We start from the raw sequence: 24,345 nt of genomic DNA, 5'->3' as shown, positions 1-24,345 counted from the left end.
CAACACTATATCTAGAAGTTGACCCTGTGCCTGTGACCATTGTGATGCTAGGCATTGTTGTAAGGGCCACATGTGCAATCTTGCGTTTGGGACAATGGCTATGCATGAGGACATCATGCCTAGTAGTTTCATCACCATCTTGACTTGTATCCTTTGTTTTGGATACATGGCCTGTATTACATTGTGAAATGCCTGTACCCTTTGCGGTCTTGGAGTGGCAATCCCTTTTGTTGTGTTGATTGTCGCCCCTAAGTATTGCTGTGTTTGACACGGATGAAGGTGTGACTTTGTGTAGTTGAGTGAGAAACCTAGTTTGTGGAGGGTTTCTATGACATACTTTGTGTGCTGTGAACACCGTTCTTGTGTGTTGGTTTTGATTAACCAATCGTCTAAGTACGGGAACACAAGTATTTGCTGCCTTCTGATATGAGCAGCTACTACTGCCAGGCATTTTGTGAAAACTCTTGGCGCAGTTGTTATCCCGAATGGCAACACTTTGAATTGGTAATGTACCCCTTGGAATACAAACCTTAAGTACTTTCTGTGTGAAGGGTATATCGGTATATGGAAGTATGCATCCTTTAAGTCTAGTGTTGTCATGTAGTCTTGTTGTTTGAGCAGTGGGATTACGTCCTGTAATGTCACCATGTGAAAGTGATCTGATTTGATGTAGGTATTTAATATTCTGAGATCTAATATGGGTCTTAGAGTCTTGTCCTTTTTGGGTATGAGAAAGTACAGGGAGTAAACTCCTGTTCTCGTTTGGAGGGAATTTGAGCAATTCTATGCAATAACCATGCTGGATAATTGCTAGGACCCAAGTGTCTGTAGTTATTTCCTCCCAATGTTTGTAAAACTTGGTTAGTCTTCCCCCCCACAGGTGTTAGGTGTTGGGGATTTGTGACTTGGAAGTCACTGCTTGTTTTGAGGAGTTTTGGGACTTTGGAACTTCCCTCTACTCTTTTGGAATTGTCCCCCTCTATATTGTCCCCGAAAAGTTCCCCGCTGATATTGGCTCTGATAAGTGGGCCTTGTTTGTGAGGTTGTGGGTTCTGTAGTTTGTCCTCGAAACCCCCCTCTAAACTGCGTTTTGCGAAATGTGCCTCTGCTCTGTGGGGAGTAGAGTGCGCCCATGGCTTTGGCCGTATCAGTGCCTTTTTTAAGTTTTTCGATAGCAGTGTCCACCTCCGGCCCAAACAACTGCTGTCCGTTAAAAGGCATATTAAGTATGGCTTGTTGTATTTCCGGCTTGAATCCTGACGTACACAACCATGCGTGTCTCCTTATGGTTACTGCTGTATTTACTGTCCTAGCAGCTGTATCTGCTGCATCCATTGCTGACCGTATCTGATTATTTGAGATACTTTGTCCTTCCTCCACCACTTGTTGTGCCCTCTTCTGGAACTCTTTGGGTAAGTGTTTGTAAGGAAATGCCTCCTTGGCATGGTTGCCCCCTGACTTTTTGCCTTTGCTGATGCTATGTTTACAATTGAAAGTGTGCTGAGGCCTGCTAACCAGGCCCCAGCACCAGTGTTCTCTCCCTAACCTGTACTTTTGTATCCACAATTGGCAGACCCTGGCATCCAGATAAGTCCCTTGTAACTGGTACTTCTAGTACCAAGGGCCCTGATGCCAAGGAAGGTCTCTAAGGGCTGCAGCATGTCTTGTGCCACCCTGGAGACCTCTCACTCAGCACAGACACACTGCTTGCCAGCTTGTGTGTGCTAGTGAGGACAAAACGAGTAAGTCGACATGGCACTCCCCTCAGGGTGCCATGCCAGCCTCTCACTGCCTATGCAGTATAGGTAAGACACCCCTCTAGCAGGCCTTACAGCCCTAAGGCAGGGTGCACTATACCATAGGTGAGGGTACCAGTGCATGAGCATGGTACCCCTACAGTGTCTAAACAAAACCTTAGACATTGTAAGTGCAGGGTAGCCATAAGAGTATATGGTCTGGGAGTTTGTCAAACACGAACTCCACAGCACCATAATGGCTACACTGAAAACTGGGAAGTTTGGTATCAAACTTCTCAGCACAATAAATGCACACTGATGCCAGTGTACATTTTATTGCAAAATACACCCCAGAGGGCACCTTAGAGGTGCCCCCTGAAACTTAACCGACTGTCTGTGTAGGCTGACTAGTTCCAGCAGCCTGCCACACTAGAGACATGTTGCTGGCCCCATGGGGAGAGTGCCTTTGTCACTCTGAGGCCAGTAACAAAGCCTGCACTGGGTGGAGATGCTAACACCTCCCCCAGGCAGGAGCTGTAACACCTGGCGGTGAGCCTCAAAGGCTCACCCCTTTGTCACAGCCCAGCAGGGCACTCCAGCTTAGTGGAGTTGCCCGCCCCCTCCGGCCACGGCCCCCACTTTTGGCGGCAAGGCTGGAGGGAACAAAGAAAGCAACAAGGAGGAGTCACTGGCCAGTCAGGACAGCCCCTAAGGTGTCCTGAGCTGAGGTGACTCTAACTTTTAGAAATCCTCCATCTTGCAGATGGAGGATTCCCCCAATAGGGTTAGGATTGTGACCCCCTCCCCTTGGGAGGAGGCACAAAGAGGGTGTACCCACCCTCAGGGCTAGTAGCCATTGGCTACTAACCCCCAAGACCTAAACACGCCCTTAAATTTAGTATTTAAGGGCTACCCTGAACCCTAGAAAATGAGATTCCTGCAACTATAAGAAGAAGGACTGCCTAGCTGAAAACCCCTGCAGAGGAAGACCAGAAGACGACAACTGCCTTGGCTCCAGAAACTCACCGGCCTGTCTCCTGCCTTCCAAAGAACTCTGCTCCAGCGACGCCTTCCAAGGGACCAGCGACCTCTGACTCCTCTGAGGACTGCCCTGCTTCGAAAAAGACAAGAAACTCCCGAGGACAGCGGACCTGCTCCAAAAAGACTGCAACTTCGTTTCAAGGAGCAGCTTTAAAGACCCTGCAATCTCCCCGCAAGAAGCGTGAGACTTGCAACACTGCACCCGGCGACCCACGACTCGGCTGGTGGAGAACCAACACCTCAGGGAGGACCCCCGGACTACTCTACGACTGTGAGTACCAAAACCTGTCCCCCCTGAGCCCCCACAGCGCCGCCTGCAGAGGGAATCCCGAGGCTTCCCCTGACCGCGACTCTCTGAAACCTAAGTCCCGACGCCTGGAAAAGACCCTGCACCCGCAGCCCCCAGGACCTGAAGGACCGGACTTTCACTGGAGAAGTGACCCCCAGGAGTCCCTCTCCCTTGCCCAAGTGGAGGTTTCCCCGAGGAAGCCCCCCCTTGCCTGCCTGCAGCGCTGAAGAGATCCGTTGATCTCTCATAGACTAACATTGCAAACCCGACGCTTGTTTCTACACTGCACCCGGCCGCCCCGCGCTGCTGAGGGTGAAATTTCTGTGTGGGCTTGTGTCCCCCCCGGTGCCCTACAAAACCCCCCTGGTCTGCCCTCCGAAGACGCGGGTACTTACCTGCAAGCAGACCGGAACCGGGGCACCCCCTTCTCTCCATTCTAGCCTATGCATTTTGGGCACAACTTTGAACTCTGCACCTGACCGGCCCTGAGCTGCTGGTGTGGTGACTTTGGGGTTGCTCTGAACCCCCAACGGTGGGCTACCTTGGACCAAGAACTGAACCCTGTAAGTGTCTTACTTACCTGGTAAAACTAACAAAAACTTACCTCCCCCAGGAACTGTGAAAATTGCACTAAGTGTCCACTTTTAAAGTAGCTATTTGTCAATAACTTGAAAAGTATACATGCAATTGAAATGATTCAAAGTTCCTAATGTACTTACCTGCAATACCTTTCAAACAAGATATTACATGTTAAATTTGAACCTGTGGTTCTTAAAATAAACTAAGAAAAGATATTTTTCTATAACAAAACCTATTGGCTGGATTTGTCTCTGAGTGTGTGTACCTCATTTATTGTCTATGTGTATGTACAACAAATGCTTAACACTACTCCTTGGATAAGCCTACTGCTCGACCACACTACCACAAAATAGAGCATTAGTATTATCTATTTTTACCACTATTTTACCTCTAAGGGGAACCCTTGGACTCTGTGCATGCTATTCCTTACTTTGAAATAGCACATACAGAGCCAACTTCCTACAGTGTTCAATGAAATGTTGCATTTCGTCCCAATGAGCCCTATCATATCTTGCCAGCAGTGCCTGTGAGTTGGCAATACGCCATTGGTTGGCAGCTTGTGCTGCAACCCTTTTCCCCGCAGCGTCGAACTTGCAACTCTCCTTGTCTGGAGGTGGTGCGTCTCCTGAGGTGTGAGAGTTTGCTCTCTTGCGAGCTGCCCCTACTACCACATAGTCTGGTGTTAATTGCTGCGTGATATATACAGGGTCTGTTGGCAGCGGCTTGTACTTTTTTCCTAATCTTGGAGTTATGGCCCTGCCCTTCACAGGCTCCTGAAACACCCGTTTGGAGTGTTTTAGCATTCCAGGTAGCATAGGTAAGCTTTGGTATTGGCTATGAGTGGAGGATAGTGTATTAAACAAAAAGTCATCCTCAATAGGTTCTGCGTGCAAGGTGACGTTATGAAATGCAGCTGCTCTTGACACCACCTGTGTATAAGCTGTACTGTCTTCAGGTGGCGACGGCCTCGCTGGGTAACAGTCTGGGCTGTTATCTGACACTGGCGCATCATAAAGATCCCATGCGTCGGGATCATCCTGACTCATTCCAGTATGAGTTGGGGATTGCATCAGTGGTGGAGTGGCTACCGGTGATGTGTGCGTTGATGGTGGTGGGGATGGTGGCGGTGTTGTTTGTTTTGCCACCTTTGCCTGTGGCTGTTTGGCCTTTTCTTGGAAGGCAAGTCTTCTTTTCATCCTAATTGGGGGAAGAGTTCTTATCTTCCCTGTGTCCTTTTGGATGTGGCGCCTTCTCTGAGTGTAGTCTGGCTCCATTGACTGTAGTTCTTGTCCGAACTTATGTCCTTGCATTTGGGAGGACAGTCCCTGTTCCTCTGTGTAGGAACCTGATTTCGGTTCCGAGGCTGGATGTTTCGGAATTGAAACCTTTTCGGTAGCCTTTTTCGGCTCAGACGACACCTTCTTTATTTTCAGCGTCCCGGTCTCTCGGTGACGACTTGTTTCGGTGCCGCCCTCTCGGTGTCGAACTTGCTCGGACCCGCTGTCTCGGGCTAGAGTTTGCTGTGTGCCGGTATCTCGACCGGAGTCTGATGACTTCGACACATGCGTGCCCTTTTTCGGTGCCGATGGTCGTCACCTATTTTTCGGGTTAAGCCATGGCCTGCTGGCGGTGGCGTCCCCTGGGCTTTTGTGGTCTTCTCGTGAGTTGTGTGTGTCGACGTCTTACTCACGGTTTTAGGCGTCTCTTCGGGATCGAGCTCTTCCGAGTCCGAGTCCTGGATGGAGAAGGTTTCTTCTTCCTCCTCCAAGCGTCTTTGTCCTGTCGGCGCCGACGCCATTTGCAGTCTTCTTGCTCTTCGGTTTCTTAGTGTCTTCCTCGACCGAAACGCTCGACAGGCTTCACAAGTATCTTCTCTGTGTTCTGGAGACAAACACAAGTTACAGACCAGGTGCTGATCTGTATATGGATACTTATGACATTTGGGGCAGAAGCAGAATGGGGTCCGTTCCATCAGCCTTGAAGAGACACGTGGTCGAGCCGACCAGGCCCCAACGGGGGATCGAAAAAACCCCGAAGGGCCACTGGAGCTCTTCAAAAGTCAGTGTCGATCTGTTGTAACTAACTCGATACCTAACGCAAACAATACCGTAGAATTTTCTGAAATTCTAACTATCTTTCCGAACCGAAACACGGAGCGAAAAGGAACACGTCCGAACCCGATGGCGGGAAAAAAACAATCTAAGATGGAGTCGACGCCCATGCGCAATGGAGCCGAAAGGGGAGGAGTCCCTCGCTCTCTTGACTCGAAAAAGACTTCTTCAAAGAAAAACAACTTGTAACACTCCGAGCCCAACACTAGATGGCGGGATGTGCAAAGCATGTGTATCTGCAGCTACACATGCCATCGAACACACATATATATATATATATATGTATATATATATGTATATATATATATATATATACATACACACACACACACACATACATATACACACACACACACACACACACACATACACACACTGGGGAAAGGCCATTTTTAGGGTGGGTATTGGTTTTGTGTGCCTTTTTTGTTTCAGGGTTTAGGGTGGGTATATATTTCTGGGTGGCAAGGGAATGTTTAGGATTAAGGGTGATTTTTGGGGGGGATCATCACTAAGTCAAAAGTCAGGGTTTCTAAAGAAATTGCCCATTGGCCTATTTTCTCAATGTTACTGAACCCTTCCATCTCCTATTGTTTTGGAATTTAAGGTAAAATTTGAGGTCTCTGACCATCTGTCTGCAGGAAATTCTGCTTCCAAAAGCAATTTTTTTGAAAGAAGTTAGTTGAGTTTGCTTAAAGAACTAAGCCTCTGTAAGACATTTCAGGTAATTGTCAGGAAAATATTGCCGAAAAACCCTTGGGCAATTTTGCGACTCTGGTCTATGATACAACTGTGTTGGAGAGGCTGGATGTGGTTAACCAGTTTGGGCCAAATCAAAGTTGGATTTTAAATGTTCCAGAAGATGCATAGGGCAGCAACATGAAGCCTTTTTTTAATAAACTTTACAGGACTGTGTTATAGTATGATTTGGCTAATACCCTTTACCTTGAAATACAAAGGGTTCATAGGGGCCCATTTAGATTGAACTGAAACAGGAGAAAACAGAGGAAGATTCTTGTGAACTGCCTAATGTATTTGGTGAGAGAAAAAAATCTTGTCTACTGTCCTCAAATCAAAAACCGTTCAAAGTCAATCTATTCAGAGAGAGGACTGACAATGGGAAAAGGGGAAAAGAATGGCGGAGCCCAAAGATTTGAGCTACTCCAGAAACGGGTTGCTCTGCAATGCTCAGGACAATGAGTTATAACAAGATGAGTGGTTTAACAGCTGACAAATATTGAAAAAGGGGGCATGGGGTGGATTAACATTCGTAGCCAAATTGGAGTCTATGCTGGGAAAGGAGGGAGGTGGGTATTATCATGGGGGCTTCACAGGGCAAGAGAGCAAGGTCAGAATGTAATAAAATCCTCATGTGCCTCATCAGTGCCATTGCCAATTCATTATCCCATGCTTTTGACAATGCTGCATCACTGCCGACGATGGATAGGAACGGAGCAACAATGTGAAATGTAAATGGGTCAACAGTTGCCCCAAAATGTGCAAAAATACTTGATACTTCAAGAGACAAAAGAAACACTTTGCCAGAATTTGTTTGAAGAGCTGCATATTTTATTTTCAGACCACTAACACCAATGGTGTAGCACTCAAATACAGCTTTAAGGCAACACCGGCCCAAGTTTAAATAGATAATGCAGAGCAGTAGAGAACTGGTTATCTAATTACTCAGTAGCCTCCTATGGATCCACAGCAGCATGCTTCAGAAGCATTTTGACAAAATACTAGGGTTTCCATGCTTGAATACGACAGTGGGTAATTTCAATCCCATAGTGAAGTGTGTGTTAGATTGCTCATCCACTGTATCAAGATACTGTAATCTTGTGCGCTGTTATATAGGTAGGTAAGGAGGTTAGCTTGACTGATTCTCGGGGAACAAAAATGGTCAAGTGTTGTTATACATTTCATAATAAAAAAAGCCATCACCTTTTCAAGGCTAGCTTATTTTTTAATCTACAGACACTTAGAGGTAGCTCTCAGAGACATACATTCATTGTCCTATTCACCTTTACGTTCAAGCCAGGGTCAGAAAGACTTTGGATATTTTATCTCATTCCATGCAAAGAAGGTGGACCCTTGATAAACTAAAGGATTCTTAGTCGGTCAATGATCTACCAATTAATTCTTGACATGTAGTTTAGTTCCGGCTTCCTCCGTTTGGTGCGGGATGCTTGGAAGACATTTTTCACACAAACACTGACCCAGCAGTAAATATCAGTAGCTAATAAGTGTAAGAGTACACAACTGCAGGAAGCCCAGATTCGATTAGTTATTTAACCTGGGATCTCCTCAAAATGCTCAAGGAAGAAAATGAATGACATTTAGCTGGGCCTTTGCCACAGGTTAGATGAGGTGAATACCAAGACGTGGAAGATGAGTCAAGAGCAACAGACTGAATATAGTGAAACATGCAGTTCCCCAATAACCTGGAAGGCGAAACCAGATGTAGAGAAGTTCCACATTTGAGCAATGACTGATCCAGTTAGCAAACCCACGACTGAGGCAAATATAGCCATTTTTCTGGGATATTTTTAAAATACGAAAAAAACAGGATTTGCACCCCAAAAATGTTGAAGGTAACCAATTGACTGGCTGAGTTAAATTTGTCGCTGCCAACATTGGAACAGGTGCAATTTAAGTTTCATATTTTGGAATATGTCAGGGAAAATATTAGGAACGTAAACTGGCAAACCAACTGGCACTGGTATCCTCAAATGTGTTACTGATGACATTATGTTTGTGTCCTAACAGGGGAAGGGGAACCCCCTAAGGCTTAGGTGCTAGCAACTATTAGATTAGTCTTGAAAATAAATGAAGACCCCCTACTGCTGTTAGTGGTAGTGACCTATCTCCCCACTTAAGAATAATTGCAAGTCCTAGTCTGGTCAACAACCAAAATCAGAAAATATATTTTCGTGTACACTGGGATCAAAAGGAATTTATCCTCTCGAGAAAGTGGATAAAATTTATAGAACTGTTGGATCTATTAACTTCGCTGATGTCAAGTAAGTCCCACTGGCACTGGACATCACTAAGACCTTTGACCAGGCTACGCTGAAGTCCATTTGTCTGGGTGAGCAAATAGTAGCAGCACTAAGTGTGAAATAAGGCTCCTCATGCCTACATTTTATAATAATGGGTGCTTGATAGATATACACAATAGCCAGATCCAAAAGATGGGAATGTCCTTTCCATCTACTGTCCTATTTAATTTATACATTTTAACTCTAGCTCAAATGTTAAGATTAGATCCTGAAGTCATCTCATGCAGCTTTTTTGGTCTATGTAAACAACTGACTCCCTAAATACCATTCCTCGAGAAGATAACGTAAGTGCTGAGTTTTATGAGCTATCAGCCTAATTATAAACTAAGAACTTATAAAATGGCATGAAACCAAGATTACACTTCACCACAAGTGACAGATGAAATGAAGTATTTGGTTATTCAGATAACAGGTTTTACTGCCATACTTCTCCTTAATTATAGGAAAAAATAATAAAACAAGTTGAGATGCCATTAAACTGATGGATCAATAGCCCCCTCACTTACTTTGGTAGAGCAAACCTGCTGAAGATGATATCCCAATTATAACTTTGGGTGTATTATACTTTTCATTAGTGAAGTTGAAGCAAATAAAATTCTGGGAAAACTTAGATTCTTCTGGGAGTCAAGATGCGGGTCTTGCCTTCAAGATGATCAAGGGGTCTTTACAGAAATGGGGATGCACAACCAGGTTTGCTATTACACTGTTAAGCTATTTAGAGAATACCATAGCAATAAATGGGATTACTGAAAACAGTGCACCAGAGCCAGTAGCAGTAGTGTTGCAGGCTCTGGCTAGAAACTCTTTACAAACATTTAGCCATTACATTTTTAAATAAAGTAAGATTGAAGACCGAAATCAGTCATCCTGCTGCATATGCAGACTAGCAACTGGTATCCATTACTGTGGTCTCACGATCTGAAACTAACTTGGTACCTCAAAATGTTTGGATTGAGTGTTTGTATCAGACAAGCGTGTTTTAGAGTTTTCAGAAGACGTGCCTTATGGTGCAATTTGTTCTTGGTGTGGGTTATGTGAGAGCACTGGGTTCAAACTTTCCAGATTTAAATATGTGCTTCATAATCAGTGTTGCTTTCTGCACTTAAACATCAAGTATACAAGGAAAGCAGTCATAAAATTGAAAGTACTCATTTTGCCAAGTCAGACCGTGAAGGTAAAGGGCAAATGGTGCAACAAACTACAAGATATTGTTGCATTAGACAAAGGTCTGGGATGCTTGCCAACAGTGAAGGTTGTCTATACTATAACCGGCATGTTTCTATTGATCTTCACATATTATTAAAGCTACACTGCTAAGGAGAAACCATTTCTTTTCTATCCACAGCTGACAAGATGACAAGACACCTAAACTGAGAATGAATCCAACAAATGTCTGAAATGTAATCTACCAGATACCAAAGTTCGCATTTATTTCCATCTCTACGTCTCGGACTCTTCTGGTGTTCTCTAAATTGCAGAATGTCCGATAGCTTAAATGAATATTGTGATAGGCAAACCTTTATTTGTTTTTGGTTTGTTGTTATGCAGCTGTGCCAGGTAGTAAAAAGAGCCCACTTTACTCTGATTCGATTAGCAAGACAACAAATATCCAAGAAGATCAAAGATGATATTACTCAATTCTTATTGAGAGAGAAGTCCAAAATATACATGTATGAGGGACATCAAGCAAGGAACGTCCTAACACCAGGTCACCGGTCACCATATGCTAAATGTTTTGAATCCGAAAATTATCAGTAGTGCATAAGTCATCTAGAAACAAATTGTTGGGTGATTCATTAAGCAATCAAAGGAGGTTAGAATTCTATGCAGTTTGAATGGCCTTATAATTATGTGCCAATTGTTACAGATCTTGGGGGAGGGGATGCCCCAGATAGACCTCTATAGAAAGAATAGGCTTGACCGATTTCTTAATGGTCAAATGGTTATTAATGCCCCCCCCCCACCCTCATGCCTGCCTAATAGCAAACAATTAGTACATGTAACATCACTTTGCTCAACCAGTCAAATACACAAGTAAACTCACCATAAAGTGTCCGTAAACCTTAAGTGGTGCAAAACAGATGTTAAACGTGACCTATTTTTCACTAGCAGGACCATATCAAAAGAAGAAGTTGCATTAAAGAAATACAGCAAGCAACAATTAGCAGTGCCCTGATTCAGACCCAAGAATGTGGTGGCCTTGCGCTCTGCACTTCATACACTTCCCTGCACATTAGTGTAACAGACACTGCTGAATCACTTACCTATTGATGGAGATTTAAAAGGGTATTTATCAGGAAGGTCCACTCGAACTTTCCACACGCCCCCTTCATATGGTGCTTAAGAAAAAAAGTAAGGGAAAATACCAATTACTGAAAGTCTGATTTCCAGACCTCCTTGTAAGACGCAGTTAAGTGGATAACCAACTTAAGAAGCATCCTTCATCAGCGTAATGTACAAAAAGACAATACTTCCTGAAGCAAGACGTTTAGATGCATAACAAGTCATTTTCTCATTTTTCTCATTACACTAGGATTCCCATGTAGATAGGTTAAGTCTGGAATAAGATCAATCTCTGATCAGAAATGGGGAAGACTCAAATAATTTCACTATTTGAAAAACACCTAGCACTAGTAAAATGGAACAACAATACTAGACAGGCACTGATAAAGCTTAGACAGTCTGCCTATAGTAAGGCTGTGTGGTGTCATTACTAACTGCATTGTAAGCAGTGCTAGCTTTGAACCAGAGTCACAAACGTACTACTTTTCTGGCAAACAAAATTAATAGCAAACACATTTGATATACGGTACACTTACTTCCTTGTGGTCCGTAAAACTTCACTACAAATTCATTGAGTCCTCCAAGGATTGTGACCTCATGTTTGCTCTCAATGCTGGCACTGAGTTAAGGCAAGATACGCAGGTGGCATTAAAGTAATACAGAAAAGCAAAATATAAAAGAGAAGGCATTGGTGTGGGGGTGGAAAGAACAGGTGGTTAGAAGGCAGGGGTAGAAGGGGGTGGGGGAGGGCTCTAAGATTATATGAATACTTAGAGCATCTGTCTGGCTCAAGCCGGCATCATCACATTGGAAAACATATTCAATTGCTCCAGGGAAAACAATTTGTTTCTTTAAGGCATACTATCACACCAACACACTTTCCCTTCAACTACAATCAAAGCAATCATTAGCAGCAAGGACATTTAGACACATGAAGGAAATGGTGGTGCACAGTGGCATACTTAGATCTATCGTCCATCCAATTCCCTTTCTCCTAAGACAACGTCTAGAACTATAATGCTCAACTGAGGGAAAAACAAACAAACTGCTAACTTAAGACCGGATCATGTCTCACCTTCTTTCGGACCCAACACGAACTGTAGGCAGTCAGAGACATTAAATGAACGGCTGCACTGTTAACAGCCATGTTCTTAAATTAAGAGTCATTTTTCCAAATCAATAACTTCAAGCACAATGTGCCTGCAGACAATATCTGATAATGGCAAGTAAAGTAGCAAAGATACCAACATTTATACAGGTTAGTGAATCTGTAAGAGCCCTCTCACTGCATGCTGAACTGTGGAATTAATCTATTCCCTTTACCGTTGATAACAGATAGTCGCTTTAACTTCCATAGGCCAGTGGAAATCTACTTCTCGCCTTCTAATGTGGGATGTACGTGGTAAATTCTTGGGGGGCGGGGCTAAGGGGGGGGCAGGAAGACATATTTGGAATTATACACTTTAGAACGACCCCCCTCAAATAGGGCTAGTAGGAAACTTAGTGCAAATTGGCAAGTTTACAGCATCCAGCGGTAGGATTGGGTGGCAAGTCAGAAAAACATTAATCGAGTCAGAATAAACACCATCAAGTCCAACAGCTCCAAATACACCTCTTCTTAAGACCTCAGATGTGGCCTACACCAATTTAAAAGATTCAATTTGATGGACTCATTGTAATGTGGTCTTCTGCAGACTCCAGTTGCAGACCATCAATTTATTCAAAATTGTGGCTAAATTAACAATACATTCAACATAACTACATCTGTTCTCCAATGTTTCAGAGCTCCCCACTGACACTATAGCTCAGTGTGTCCATGGATCTGCCATACCCACATGCATGACTGATAGTTGAACGTCAACCCCAAATCTAAATAAGACCAACTTGAAATCTAACTTTAAATAATCTTAAAATGATTTAGATAAATCAAAGAAAGCAAAATGTCCTCTACCTCGATTGTTGCTTTAATTCATCCTTTTCAATGAAAGGTTTTGACAATACATCAACTGGCGCAAATCACAACTTCAGTGTCAAAAAACAATTGTTTCAGCTAAAATATTCCCGGCACTTAATGCCTACTCGATCATCACTCAAACATGGGCTTCTCGTCACTTACATGCCCAAATCCAATAATTTTGGCTCTATATTACTGAAAGACTAACCTCGTTAGACCTACCACTGCACAAATACTCTCTGTGCCAGCCAATACATCAATGTTACATTCTATAAAGTTTCTCAGACGTTCTTATAACCATGAAAAGATGCTCAAGCTTCCACAAAGACAGTGCTCTCCAACACTATCTATCTTACATTCAACTCCCACCGAACATCTTCCGTCCTGCAATTGACTTGCTCATGGTCTACCACCCACAACAACTGAATCCATTTTCTTTTATGGTCTACCACTGCAACAACTGAATAAATTTTCTTTTAATCAAATAAGATCCCCTCTACTTCCTACCTTCAATTTGAAACTCTTAGCCCATGTCAATAAAGTGTCTTACCAGCTACCTCTAGAAACCTACTGAACTACACAGCTTTTGTTCACAGGTTTCAACTTCTCATAACCAAAATGCCCCCAAAATATTTTCCCAAATCCTCTCTAGCCCTCCTTGAAGCACAAGCCCTGATGAGAACTGTTAGAAATGGGGTCTCTACATGGCAGTCTGCTTGCACCCTGTCCAAGTAGGGAGCCTCACTCCAGTCAGGATAAGAGAGATACCCGCTCAGATAACTCCTGCTCACCCCCTTGGTAGCTTGGCACGAGCAGTCAGGATTATATCAGAAGCAATGTGTAAAGCATTTGCACATAACACACAGTAATACAGTGAAAACACTACAAAATGACACCACACAAGTTTTACAAAAATAGCCAATATTTCTCTATATTAAACAAGACCAAATACAATAAAAATCCAACATACAATAAAATAAGGTCAAAATTTTGCAGGAATTCCTTAAAAAGACAGTTCCTTGAAGTTGATAGCTCCCGTCTGGGGCTATCACGGTGTGGTGAACATCAAATCCAACAGTTCAAGCCGGTTGCGGCTTTGCAGGACAGCTACAATGTCGGGAAGACCCGCAAACAGTACCCTGAAAATGCATGGCGTCGTGATCCTCGCAATGAGGTCTGGAGAGCGGCATTGCGGTGTCTGTTTCGGAGGTCGATGCGGGGGTAGTCGGGCGCTTGAAGTCACACGCGTTGCAGATCCAACTCCAGGCTGATGAAGTCAGGAGCACTGGTGTGGATAGCGCTGGGACTGCGGTGTGAAGCGGGACGATGCGAAATGCCGTGCCCACAGATCACGGTGCAGGCAGCAGCTCTGTGATGGCGTCCAGCGGCGTGGGTGAGACTAGAGCTTCTGTGTGAAGCGGGGCACTGCGACGTGCGGTGTCACCAGGGCACGGTACAGGCAGCGGCATAGTCGTAGCTGAAGCGCTGCCGTCTGCAAGCCCAAGTTGGCGGCGCGTGTCGGGCCCTGTCCACTGGTCGTCGGGCAGAAAGGGACACCTGGTGATAACACTGGAGTCGATGGTGCGAGGCTGCGGTGCGGAATGGGACGGTGCTTCATGTACCTCAGAAGCGGTATCCACAGGCCACGGTGCAGACAGCGGCGCTGGTGTCAGATGGAGCAGCGGCATTGGGGATGCCCAGGCTACGCTGTGAGCAAGGCGATGCTGAAGTACTGGGCCCACAGGTCACAGTGCAAGCAATAGCTCTGTGGCAGCGTCAGATGGCGGCTTTGGTGAGACCAGGGTTGAGGTTTGAAGCAGGGTGGTGCGGCTCTGTGCAGTGTCTGCAGGTCACTGTGCAGGCCAGCGGTATCGTTGGTGGGATTGCAGTGGTTTTTCTTCTTGAACAGCACAGAACACAGTTCCCAGTGCTGCAGGCAGGTGAAACTGAAGTTTTCGGTAACCCTGAGACTTCCAATAGGAGGCAAGCTCTACTCCACCCCTTGGAGAACTTTCTCAAGCAAGATACACAGCAAAGTTCACCCTTTGCTCTCTTAAGGCAGACGCAGCAACTGCAGGCCAACCCAGCAAAGCACACACAAACACACACACACACAGCAAAGGGGCAGTGCTCCTCCAGCTCTTCTCCTTGGCAGAGGTTCCTCTAGATCCAGAAAGATTCTAAAAGTTTGTGATTTTGGGTCCACTACTTGTAACCCCTTCCTGCCTTTGAAGTAGGCAAACTTCAAAAGGAAAGTCTTTGTTGTTGACAAGATCCTGCCTTGCCCAGGCCTCGCCTCAGACACACAACAGGGGGTCAGAGACTGCATTGTGTGAGGGCAGGCTCTGCCCTTTCAGGTGTAAGTGACCACTCCTCCCTCCACACTAGCACAGATGGCTCATCAGGATATGCAGGCAACACCCCAGCTCCCTTTGTATCACTGTGCAATGGAAATTCACAAACAGCCCAACTGTCAGTCTGACCCCGACGTGTGTGGAATACACAAACAGGAAGAGTCACAGACGAATTAAGCATGAAAATGACCACTTCTGAAAAGAAAGTGGCATTTTCAAACTAACAACCTAAAAACCAACTTCACTAAAAGATCTATTTTTAACTTGTGAGCTCAGAGACCTCAAACTCCATATTTCCCTCTGCTCTCAAAGGGAAACTGCACTTTAAGGATATTTAAAGGCAGCCCCCATGTTAACATATGAGAGAGAAATGCCTTGCAACAGTGAAAAGTGAATTTGGCAGTATTTCACTGTGAGGACAGGTAAAACACATCAGTACATGACCCACCTTTAACATGCACTGCACCCTGCCCATGGGTACCTAAGGCCTACCTTAGGGGTGCCTTACATGTATAAAAGGGAAGGTTTGGGCTTACAACTGCACACACAGACACTGCAGTGGCAGGTCTGAGACATGTTCACAGGGCTACTTATGTGGGAGGCAGAAGCAGTGCTGCAGGCCCACTAGTAGCATTTGATTTACAGGCCCTAGGCACCTCTGGTGCAATTTACTAGGGACTTACCAGTAAAGCAAATATGCCAATCATGGATAAACCAATCACCAATACAATTTACATAGGGAGCACTTGCTCTTTAGCACTGATCTGCAGTGGTAAAGTGCACAGATACAATAAACCAGCAAAAAACGATCTGAAAAAAATAGGAGGAAGAAGGCAAAAAGTTTGCTGATAACCCTGCCAAAAAGGCCATTTCCAACAAGAATGTAATGGTCAATCCTTAGCCTCTGCACTGGTATCTCACTAACAACATTCACTGAAAAGAGAGATATAAGACAGCACTATTGCTATGTTTTAGTACTGGGTTTTGTTCTGCCAATAACTGATGAGCCATAATGAAAATGTCACTTACCCAGTGTACATCTGTTCGTGGCATCAGTCGCAGTAGATTCGCATGTTCTGCAATAGCTCGCCATCTGGTGTTGGGCCGGAGTGTTACAAGTTGTTTTTCTTCGAAGAAGTCTTTCGAGTCACGGGACCGAGTGACTCCTCCTTTTGTCTCCATTGCGCATGGGCGTCGACTCCATCTTCGATTGTTTTTCCCCGCAGAGGGTGAGGTAGGAGTTGAATTGTAGTAATAGTGCCCATGCAATGGAGTGACTAAGTATGCACCTATTTAAGGTTGAGATGACACATATATAAATAATTGAAGGTAACTTCCAAACTGCTACAGGCTCCCGGGGAGGAGGGTGGGCACATGCGAATCTACTGCGACTGATGCCACGAACAGATGTACACTGGGTAAGTGACATTTTCAGTTCGATGGCATCTGTCGCTGTAGATACGCATGTTCTGCATAGACTAGTAAGCAGTTATTTCCCCAAAAGCGGTGGATCAGCCTGTAGGAGTGGAAGTAGTCTGAAATAATGTTCTTAATACAGCTTGACCTACTGTGGCTTGTTGTGCGGATAACACGTCTACACAGTAGTGCTTGGTGAATGTGTGAGGCGTAGACCATGTGGCTGCCTTACATATTTCTTGCATTGGGATGTTTCCTAGAAAGGCCATGGTAGCACCTTTCTTTCTGGTTGAGTGTGCCCTTGGTGTAATGGGCAGCTGTTGTTTAGCTTTAAGGTAGCAGATTTGGATGCATTTAACTATCCATCTGGCTATACCTTGTTTTGAAATTGGGTTTCCTGCATGAGGTTTTTGAAATGCAATAAAGAGTTGTTTAGTCTTTCTGATGTTTTTTGTTCTGTCAATGTAATACATCAATGCTCTTTTGACATCTAATGTATGTAGTGCCCTTTCAGCTACGGTATCTGGCTGTGGAAAGAACACTGGAAGTTCCACTGTTTGATTTAGATGGAACGGTGAAATAACCTTTGGCAAAAATTTAGGATTGGTCCTTAGGACGACTTTGTTTTTGTGTAGTTGTATAAAAGGTTCCTGTATTGTAAACGCCTGAATCTCGCTTACTCTTCTTAGGGAAGTAATGGCGATGAGAAATGCCACCTTCCAGGTTAGGAACTGTATGTCGCAGGAGTGCATGGGTTCAAAAGGTGGACCCATAAGTCTAGTTAGGACAACATTTAGGTTCCATGAAGGAACAGGTAGTGTTCTTGGTGGTATAATTCTCCTAAGGCCCTCCATGAATGCTTTAATGACTGGTATCTTATATAGGGAAGTTGAATAGGTAGTCTGCAGGTATGCAGATATTGCTGCAAGGTGTATTTTAATGGAAGAGAAAGCTAGGTTAGATTTTTGTAAGTGAAGCAAGTAACCCACTACATGTTCTGGAGTTGTGTGTAATGGTTGTATTTGATTAATATGGCAGTAGCAAACAAACCTCTTCCATTTACTTGCATAACAGTGCCTGGTGGATGGCCTTCTGGCTTGTTTTATGACTTCCATACATTCTTGGGTAAGTTGTAAGTGCCCGAATTCTAGGATTTCAGGAGCCAGATTGCTAGATTCAGCGATGCTGGATCTGGGTGTCTGATCTTTTGGTTGTGCTGTGTCAACAGATCTGGCCTGTTGGGCAATTTGATGCAGGGTACCACTGATAGGTCTAGCAGCGTTGTGTACCAGGGTTGCCTTGCCCAAGTTGGTGCTATCAATATGAGTTTGAGTTTGCTTTGACTGAGTTTGTTTACCAGGTAAGGAAGGAGAGGGAGAGGAGGAAAAGCGTAAGCAAATATCCCTGACCAGTTCATCCATAGGGCATTGCGCCTTGGGATTGTTTGTGTGGGTATCTGGATGCGAAGTTTTGGCATTTTGCGTTCTCCCTTGTCGCAAACAAGTCTATCTGAGGTGTTCCCCAGAGTTTGAAATAAGTGTTCAGAATTTGGGGGTGAATTTCCCATTCGTGGACTTGTTGATGATCTCGAGAGAGATTGTCTGCAAGTTGATTTTGGATCCCTGGTATAAACTGTGCTATTAGGCGAATTTGGTTGTGAATTGCCCAATGCCAAATTTTTTGTGCTAGCAGGCTTAACTGCGTGGAGTGCGTCCCCCCCTGCTTGTTTAGATAATACATTGTTGTCATGTTGTCTGTTTTGACGAGAATGTATTTGTGAACTATTATTGGTTGGAAGGCTTTTAGTGCTTGAAAAACTGCTAGAAGTTCTAGGTGATTGATATGCAGTTTTGTTTGATGTACGTTCCATTGTCCTTGTATGCTGTGTTGATCGAGGTGTGCTCCCCACCCTGTCATGGAAGCATCTGTTGTTATTACGTATTGTGGCACTGGGTCTTGGAAAGGCCGCCCCTTGTTTAAATTTATGTTGTTCCACCACAGAAGCGAGAGGTAAGTTTGGCGGTCTATTAACACCAGATCTAGAAGGTGACCCTGTGCTTGAGACCACTGTGATGCTAGGCATTGTTGTAAGGGCCTCATGTGCAGTCTTGCGTTTGGGACAATGGCTATGCATGAAGACATCATGCCTAGGAGTTGTAATACCATCTTTGCCTGTATCTTTTGTGTTGGATACATGCGTTGTATGATGGTGTTGAAATTTAGAATTCTTTGTGGACTTGGAGTGGCTACTCCCTTTGATGTGTCTATTATGGCTCCTAGGTATTGTTGTACCTTGCGCGGCAGAATGTTGGATTTTGTAAAGTTGACGGTGAACCCGAGTTTGAAGAGGGTTTGTATGATCTGATTTGTGTGATTTGAGCACTGTATGAACGAATGGGCCTTGATTAGCCAGTCGTCCAAATATGGGAACACATGTATTTGCTGCCTTCTTATGTGTGCAGCGACTACCGCTAGACATTTGGTAAAGACTCTTGGTGCGGTTGTTAATCCGAAAGGCAGTACCTTGAATTGGTAATGTATTCCTTTGAATACAAACCTTAGGTATTTCCTGTGCGATGGGTGTATTGGTATATGGAAATAAGCATCCTTGAGGTCTAAAGTTGCCATGTAGTCGTGTAGTTTTAGCAATGGCAATACTTCTTGTAGTGTGACCATGTGGAAGTGGTCTGATTTGATGAAAGTGTTCACTACTCTGAGGTCTAGGATTGGTCTCAGTGTTTTGTCCTTCTTTGGTATCAGAAAGTACAGTGAGTAAACTCCTGTGTTTATTTGTGTGTTTGGCACTAATTCGATTGCATTCTTTTGCAATAGTGCCTGCACTTCTATCTCCAGGAGATTGGAATGGTGTGTTGTTAAATTTTGTGCTTTTGGTGGTATGTTTGGAGGGAATTGTAGAAATTCTATGCAATAACCATGTTGGATAATTGCTAGAACCCAAGTGTCTGTAGTGATTTTCTCCCATGCTTTGTAATAATGACCTATTCTTCCCCCCACTGGTGTTGTGTGGAGGGGGTGAGTGACATGTGAGTCACTGTTTAGTAGTAGGGGTTTTGGGGCTTTGAAATCTTCCTCTATTTCTAGGGAATTGCCCTCCTCTATATTGTCCCCGAAAACCTCCTCTATACTGTCCCTGGTAACTGGACGGTGTGGCTTGTGAGGTGCTGGCTTGTGTGCTTTGACCCCGAAACCCCCCTCGAAAGGGCGTTTTACGGAATGTGCTGTAATTCCCTCTGCTCTGCGGGGAGTAGAGTGCGCCCATGGCTTTGGCAGTGTCCGTATCTTTTTTGAGTTTCTCAATCGCTGTGTCCACTTCTGGACCGAACAGTTCTTTTTCATTAAAAGGCATATTGAGAACTGCTTGTTGAATCTCTGGTTTAAATCCAGACGTTCGGAGCCATGCATGCCTTCTGATAGTTACAGATGTATTAATTGTCCGTGCAGCTGTATCTGCAGCGTCCATGGAGGAGCGTATCTGGTTGTTGGAGATGGTCTGTCCCTCCTCAACCACTTGTTTTGCCCTATTTTGTAAGTCCTTGGGCAGATGTTCAATGAGATGTTGCATCTCGTCCCAGTGGGCTCTGTCATAGCGCGCAAGTAGTGCCTGGGAGTTCGCGATGCGCCACTGGTTTGCAGCTTGTGCTGCGACTCTTTTACCAGCTGCATCGAACTTGCGGCTTTCTTTATCTGGGGGTGGTGCATCTCCAGATGTGTGAGAGTTGGCCCTTTTCCTAGCTGCTCCTACAACGACAGAGTCTGGTGGCAGCTGTGTAGTGATGAAAACCGGGTCCGTAGGAGGCGGCTTATACTTTTTTTCCACCCTTGGTGTGATTGCCCTACTTTTGACCGGCTCCTTAAAGATGTCTTTTGCGTGCCGGAGCATACCAGGGAGCATAGGCAGGCTTTGGTATGAGCTGTGGGTGGAGGAGAGTGTGTTGAATAAGAAATCATCCTCGACCTGTTCTGAGTGGAGGCTTACGTGGTGAAATTGTGCTGCTCTAGCCACCACTTGAGAGTACGCGGTGCTGTCTTCTGGTGGAGATGGCTTTGTAGGGTATGCCTCCGGACTGTTATCTGACACTGGGGCGTCGTATAGGTCCCATGCGTCCTGATCTTGGTCACCCTGGCTCATGGTGGTGTGAGCTGGGGAGTGTGATGGAGTTTGTGCTGGTGAAACGTTAATCACGGGCGGAGGAGAGGGTGGTGGTGTAACTCTTTTCACCACTTTTGGTTGTGGTGTTTGTTCCGTCTGGAACTTCAACCTTCTCTTTCTCCTAATGGGGGGAAGGGTGCTTATTTTTCCTGTCCCCTGCTGAATGAAGATACGCTTTTGCGTATGGTCCACATCAGTTGCTTGTAGCTCTTCCTCAAACCTATGCGTCTGCATTTGGGAGGTTAGCGAGTGCTCTTCTGTATAAGAGCCTGAAGCTGGGTCGCTTGCAGTTTGTTTCGGCATCGAAACTGTCTGCGTGTTTTTTCGGCTCCGAGGTGACTTTTTTCCTTTTCGGGGCCGAAACCTCTCGGCGTCGATCTGTTTCGGTGCCGCTGTCTCGGCGTCGAGCCGTGTCCACACCGGCATCTCGGTGTCGAGGCTTGTCTCCAGCACTTTCTCGGTCCCGAGAAGGCTGCGTGCCGGTGTCTCGACCGGAGTCGGACGATCTCGGCACTGTTTGGGCCTTTTTCGGTGCCGACGGTCGGTCACCGAATTTATGGGTCGAGCCATGGCCTGGTGGCAGTGGCGTCCCCTGGGCCTTGTAAATGTTCCTCTGAGTGGATTTCGACGTCTTACTCACGGTTTGTGTATCGTCGAATCCTTCGGAGTCTGAGTCTTGGATCGAGAAGGTACCTTCCTCTTCCTGTTCCTCGAACTCCCGTTGGGCTGTCGGTGCGGACGCCATCTGAAGTCTTCTGGCTCGACGGTCTCGGAGTGTTTTTCGGGACCGGAACGCACGACAGGCCTCGCAGGTGTCTTCGCTGTGCTCAGGTGACAGGCACAGGTTGCAGACCAAGTGTTGGTCTGTGTAGGGGTATTTATTGTGGCATTTGGGGCAGAAACGGAACGGGGTCCGTTCCATCGGCGTTCTTCAGCACGCGGTCGGGCCGACCAGGCCCCGACGGAGGATCGAAAAACTACCCCGAAGGGCACCGGAGCTCTTCGATCTTCGATGCGGTGTGGAATCTAAGTACGCCGATCCCGAACGCAACAATACCGACGAAAATCTTCCGAAATTAGCTAATTTTCCGTTCCGAAACTCGGAGCGACAGGAACACGTCCGAACCCGATGGCGGAAAAAAAACAATCGAAGATGGAGTCGACGCCCATGCGCAATGGAGACAAAAGGAGGAGTCACTCGGTCCCGTGACTCGAAAGACTTCTTCGAAGAAAAACAACTTGTAACACTCCGGCCCAACAACAGATGGCGAGCTATTGCAGAACATGCGTATCTACAGCGACAGATGCCATCGAACATGGCTTTTTACCTCATTTGGAGTAAACTAAAAATATGGCAATGATATACAATGTTTGCCAAGGCTTAGGTATTGGTTCAATTTAACATACACACGCTTATGCACAACCAAATGAGCCTTATGATCTTTTAACGCGTTGAATACCGCCTACAAAACACCAACAGTAATCATACACGTACCAGAACAATGTTGTTACTTAGAAGAAGGACTGTTACGTCAGAGCACACATGGCTTCAAATGAAAACATCACCAGGGTCAAGGGGCATGTAAGACAGAGTAAATAGGAAGTTTGTGTTTTTAGATAACTAAGATTTGTGACCTGGTTTGTGTTCACCCTTCTTAGGGTAAACCCATGTTCCGACGACCAGACATCAACATAGTAAAAAAGTAAACAGAGGCTGCACCAGGATCCAAAGGCTACTCCTTAACCGTACTGACTCCATGCACAGATAACATTGAACCAAGAATGGAAAGATGCATAACCTCACGCCTCGTCCATCAAAGTTGAACACCACAGGATTAGTAATACAGACTCTGACTGGAGGCACAAGGTCCTCTTGGAAGCAATCTAGGCCTACATTTTGAAGCAATTGGGCACTGGTGTTCAAAAGAGTCAAAAACTGTTTCTGAAAATTCTTTGAAGCATACAGGAACATACATTTCAAAGCAGTATTTGTATGCAGTTTGCAAAGGGGGCAGCTAAATACAGTGAGTTAGTATAGATAGGGTATGCTTTACAATGGCAGCACCACTGCTCCGAAGCACTGGGGAAAGGGCTACAGTGACAGTCATGGAGTGAACAACATAATTAGAAAGAATGACTGTTTTTAAGTTGGATTTAAATGATTTTATCTTAAGACGGAGAACAAGAAACCCAGGTAGGAGTGAACAGAGTGAATCCTATGGCACAGATTTCTCATCAATAAAAGTGTGTCTATTCTGATGAAAGAGTGCTTGGGCTGCTTCAAATACTCTTTTGAGCCTCAAAGGGATGATCGTTACCCCAATACACACCATACTCATGCTCAATGGGTAGCGGGTGTTGCAATCCCCTGGGTTCTCGGTCTCATGTTTGTAAACTGACAAAGCATCTGATGCAAAGGCGTCCAGAGAAGATTCCTCAGGCGTTCTGGAGTGAATTCAAAAAGATTTATCATTGGTACTCATGCACAGGGCTGATCTTTGAGTAATCTTGAATGACAACAGATTTTGCAAACTATTACAGATAGTGGAGGTGTCCGTTATAATATTGGTTTCCGTCCATCAGTTCAAATAGGTGCTCCCTCTATGCACCGTGTGTGTCAGGTGCTTGACTAAAAAGTTACGTACCTTTGGCTACTCTTTTTCAGGTGGATACTCAATCTAGTCGCAGATTCCTCACGTTCCTAATACCCCCAGGTGTCAAACTGGTTGTGGAGATTCTCAGCAATTCTCTCGCCGGAAGGTAGCACCCTATAGCTACTCATCGGATCAGTCTCACACCAGAAGGCACACTGGGGCCACAATATAACTGCCACCTCTGTGACTAATGGCAGTTGCTTTCAAATATTTGTCTGCAAAGTTGTAAGTGTAGCCCTTAGTAATCATAGTCCCAGTGTACACATCTCCAATTGGATTTTTTTTAATATGGATTAGAGGAAAATTTAACAGCATGGGGAGGTGGGTGGGTTGGTGAGGAATCTTGGGATATAGTATCCCCCAAAAAGAGCGATACCGAAGTAACATGTTCTTCTGATGGATACGCCTAACCATAGATTCCTCACCTTGTGAAAGCTACCAAAGTCATATTTTCCCAGGTGGCGGGTCTATGAAATGGCTCAGACCAGAAAACCCTGCAGGACTGAATGGGCAAAATGTCACTCCTGCCAAACCTGGCTATCCAAGCAGTAGTGTTTCATGAACATGTAGACTGACGCCCAAATTGAGGCCTGACAGATACCTGGAAAGGGGACACTTTGCGTGCCAGCATAGTGGTAGCAGCTTTTGCTCTGGTGGAATGTGCCTGCAAGCAGGCCTTCCAGAGGCTTTTTCTTGGCAGG

General features: G+C 45.1%; 1 protein-coding gene across 1 annotated transcript in view; it reads right to left on the bottom strand.

The window, feature by feature from the left end:
- Window positions 1-24,345, bottom strand: part of UBE2H (ubiquitin conjugating enzyme E2 H) — a 315,337-nt gene that overhangs the window by 183,242 nt on the left and 107,750 nt on the right. Inside the window, exons 2-3 of the mRNA XM_069229338.1 lie at window positions 11,632-11,708; window positions 11,077-11,151 (exon numbers count right to left, since the gene is read on the bottom strand). Of these exons, the coding sequence (XP_069085439.1) occupies window positions 11,077-11,151; window positions 11,632-11,708 (152 nt within the window). The remainder of the gene's footprint in view (window positions 1-11,076; window positions 11,152-11,631; window positions 11,709-24,345) is intronic.

This window comes from Pleurodeles waltl, chromosome 4_1 (assembly GCF_031143425.1).
Source record: "Pleurodeles waltl isolate 20211129_DDA chromosome 4_1, aPleWal1.hap1.20221129, whole genome shotgun sequence".
Classification (NCBI taxonomy): domain Eukaryota; kingdom Metazoa; phylum Chordata; class Amphibia; order Caudata; family Salamandridae; genus Pleurodeles; species Pleurodeles waltl.
The sequence above is the reverse complement of the archived record's forward strand: the minus strand, read 5'-3'. Positions and strand labels throughout refer to the sequence as shown.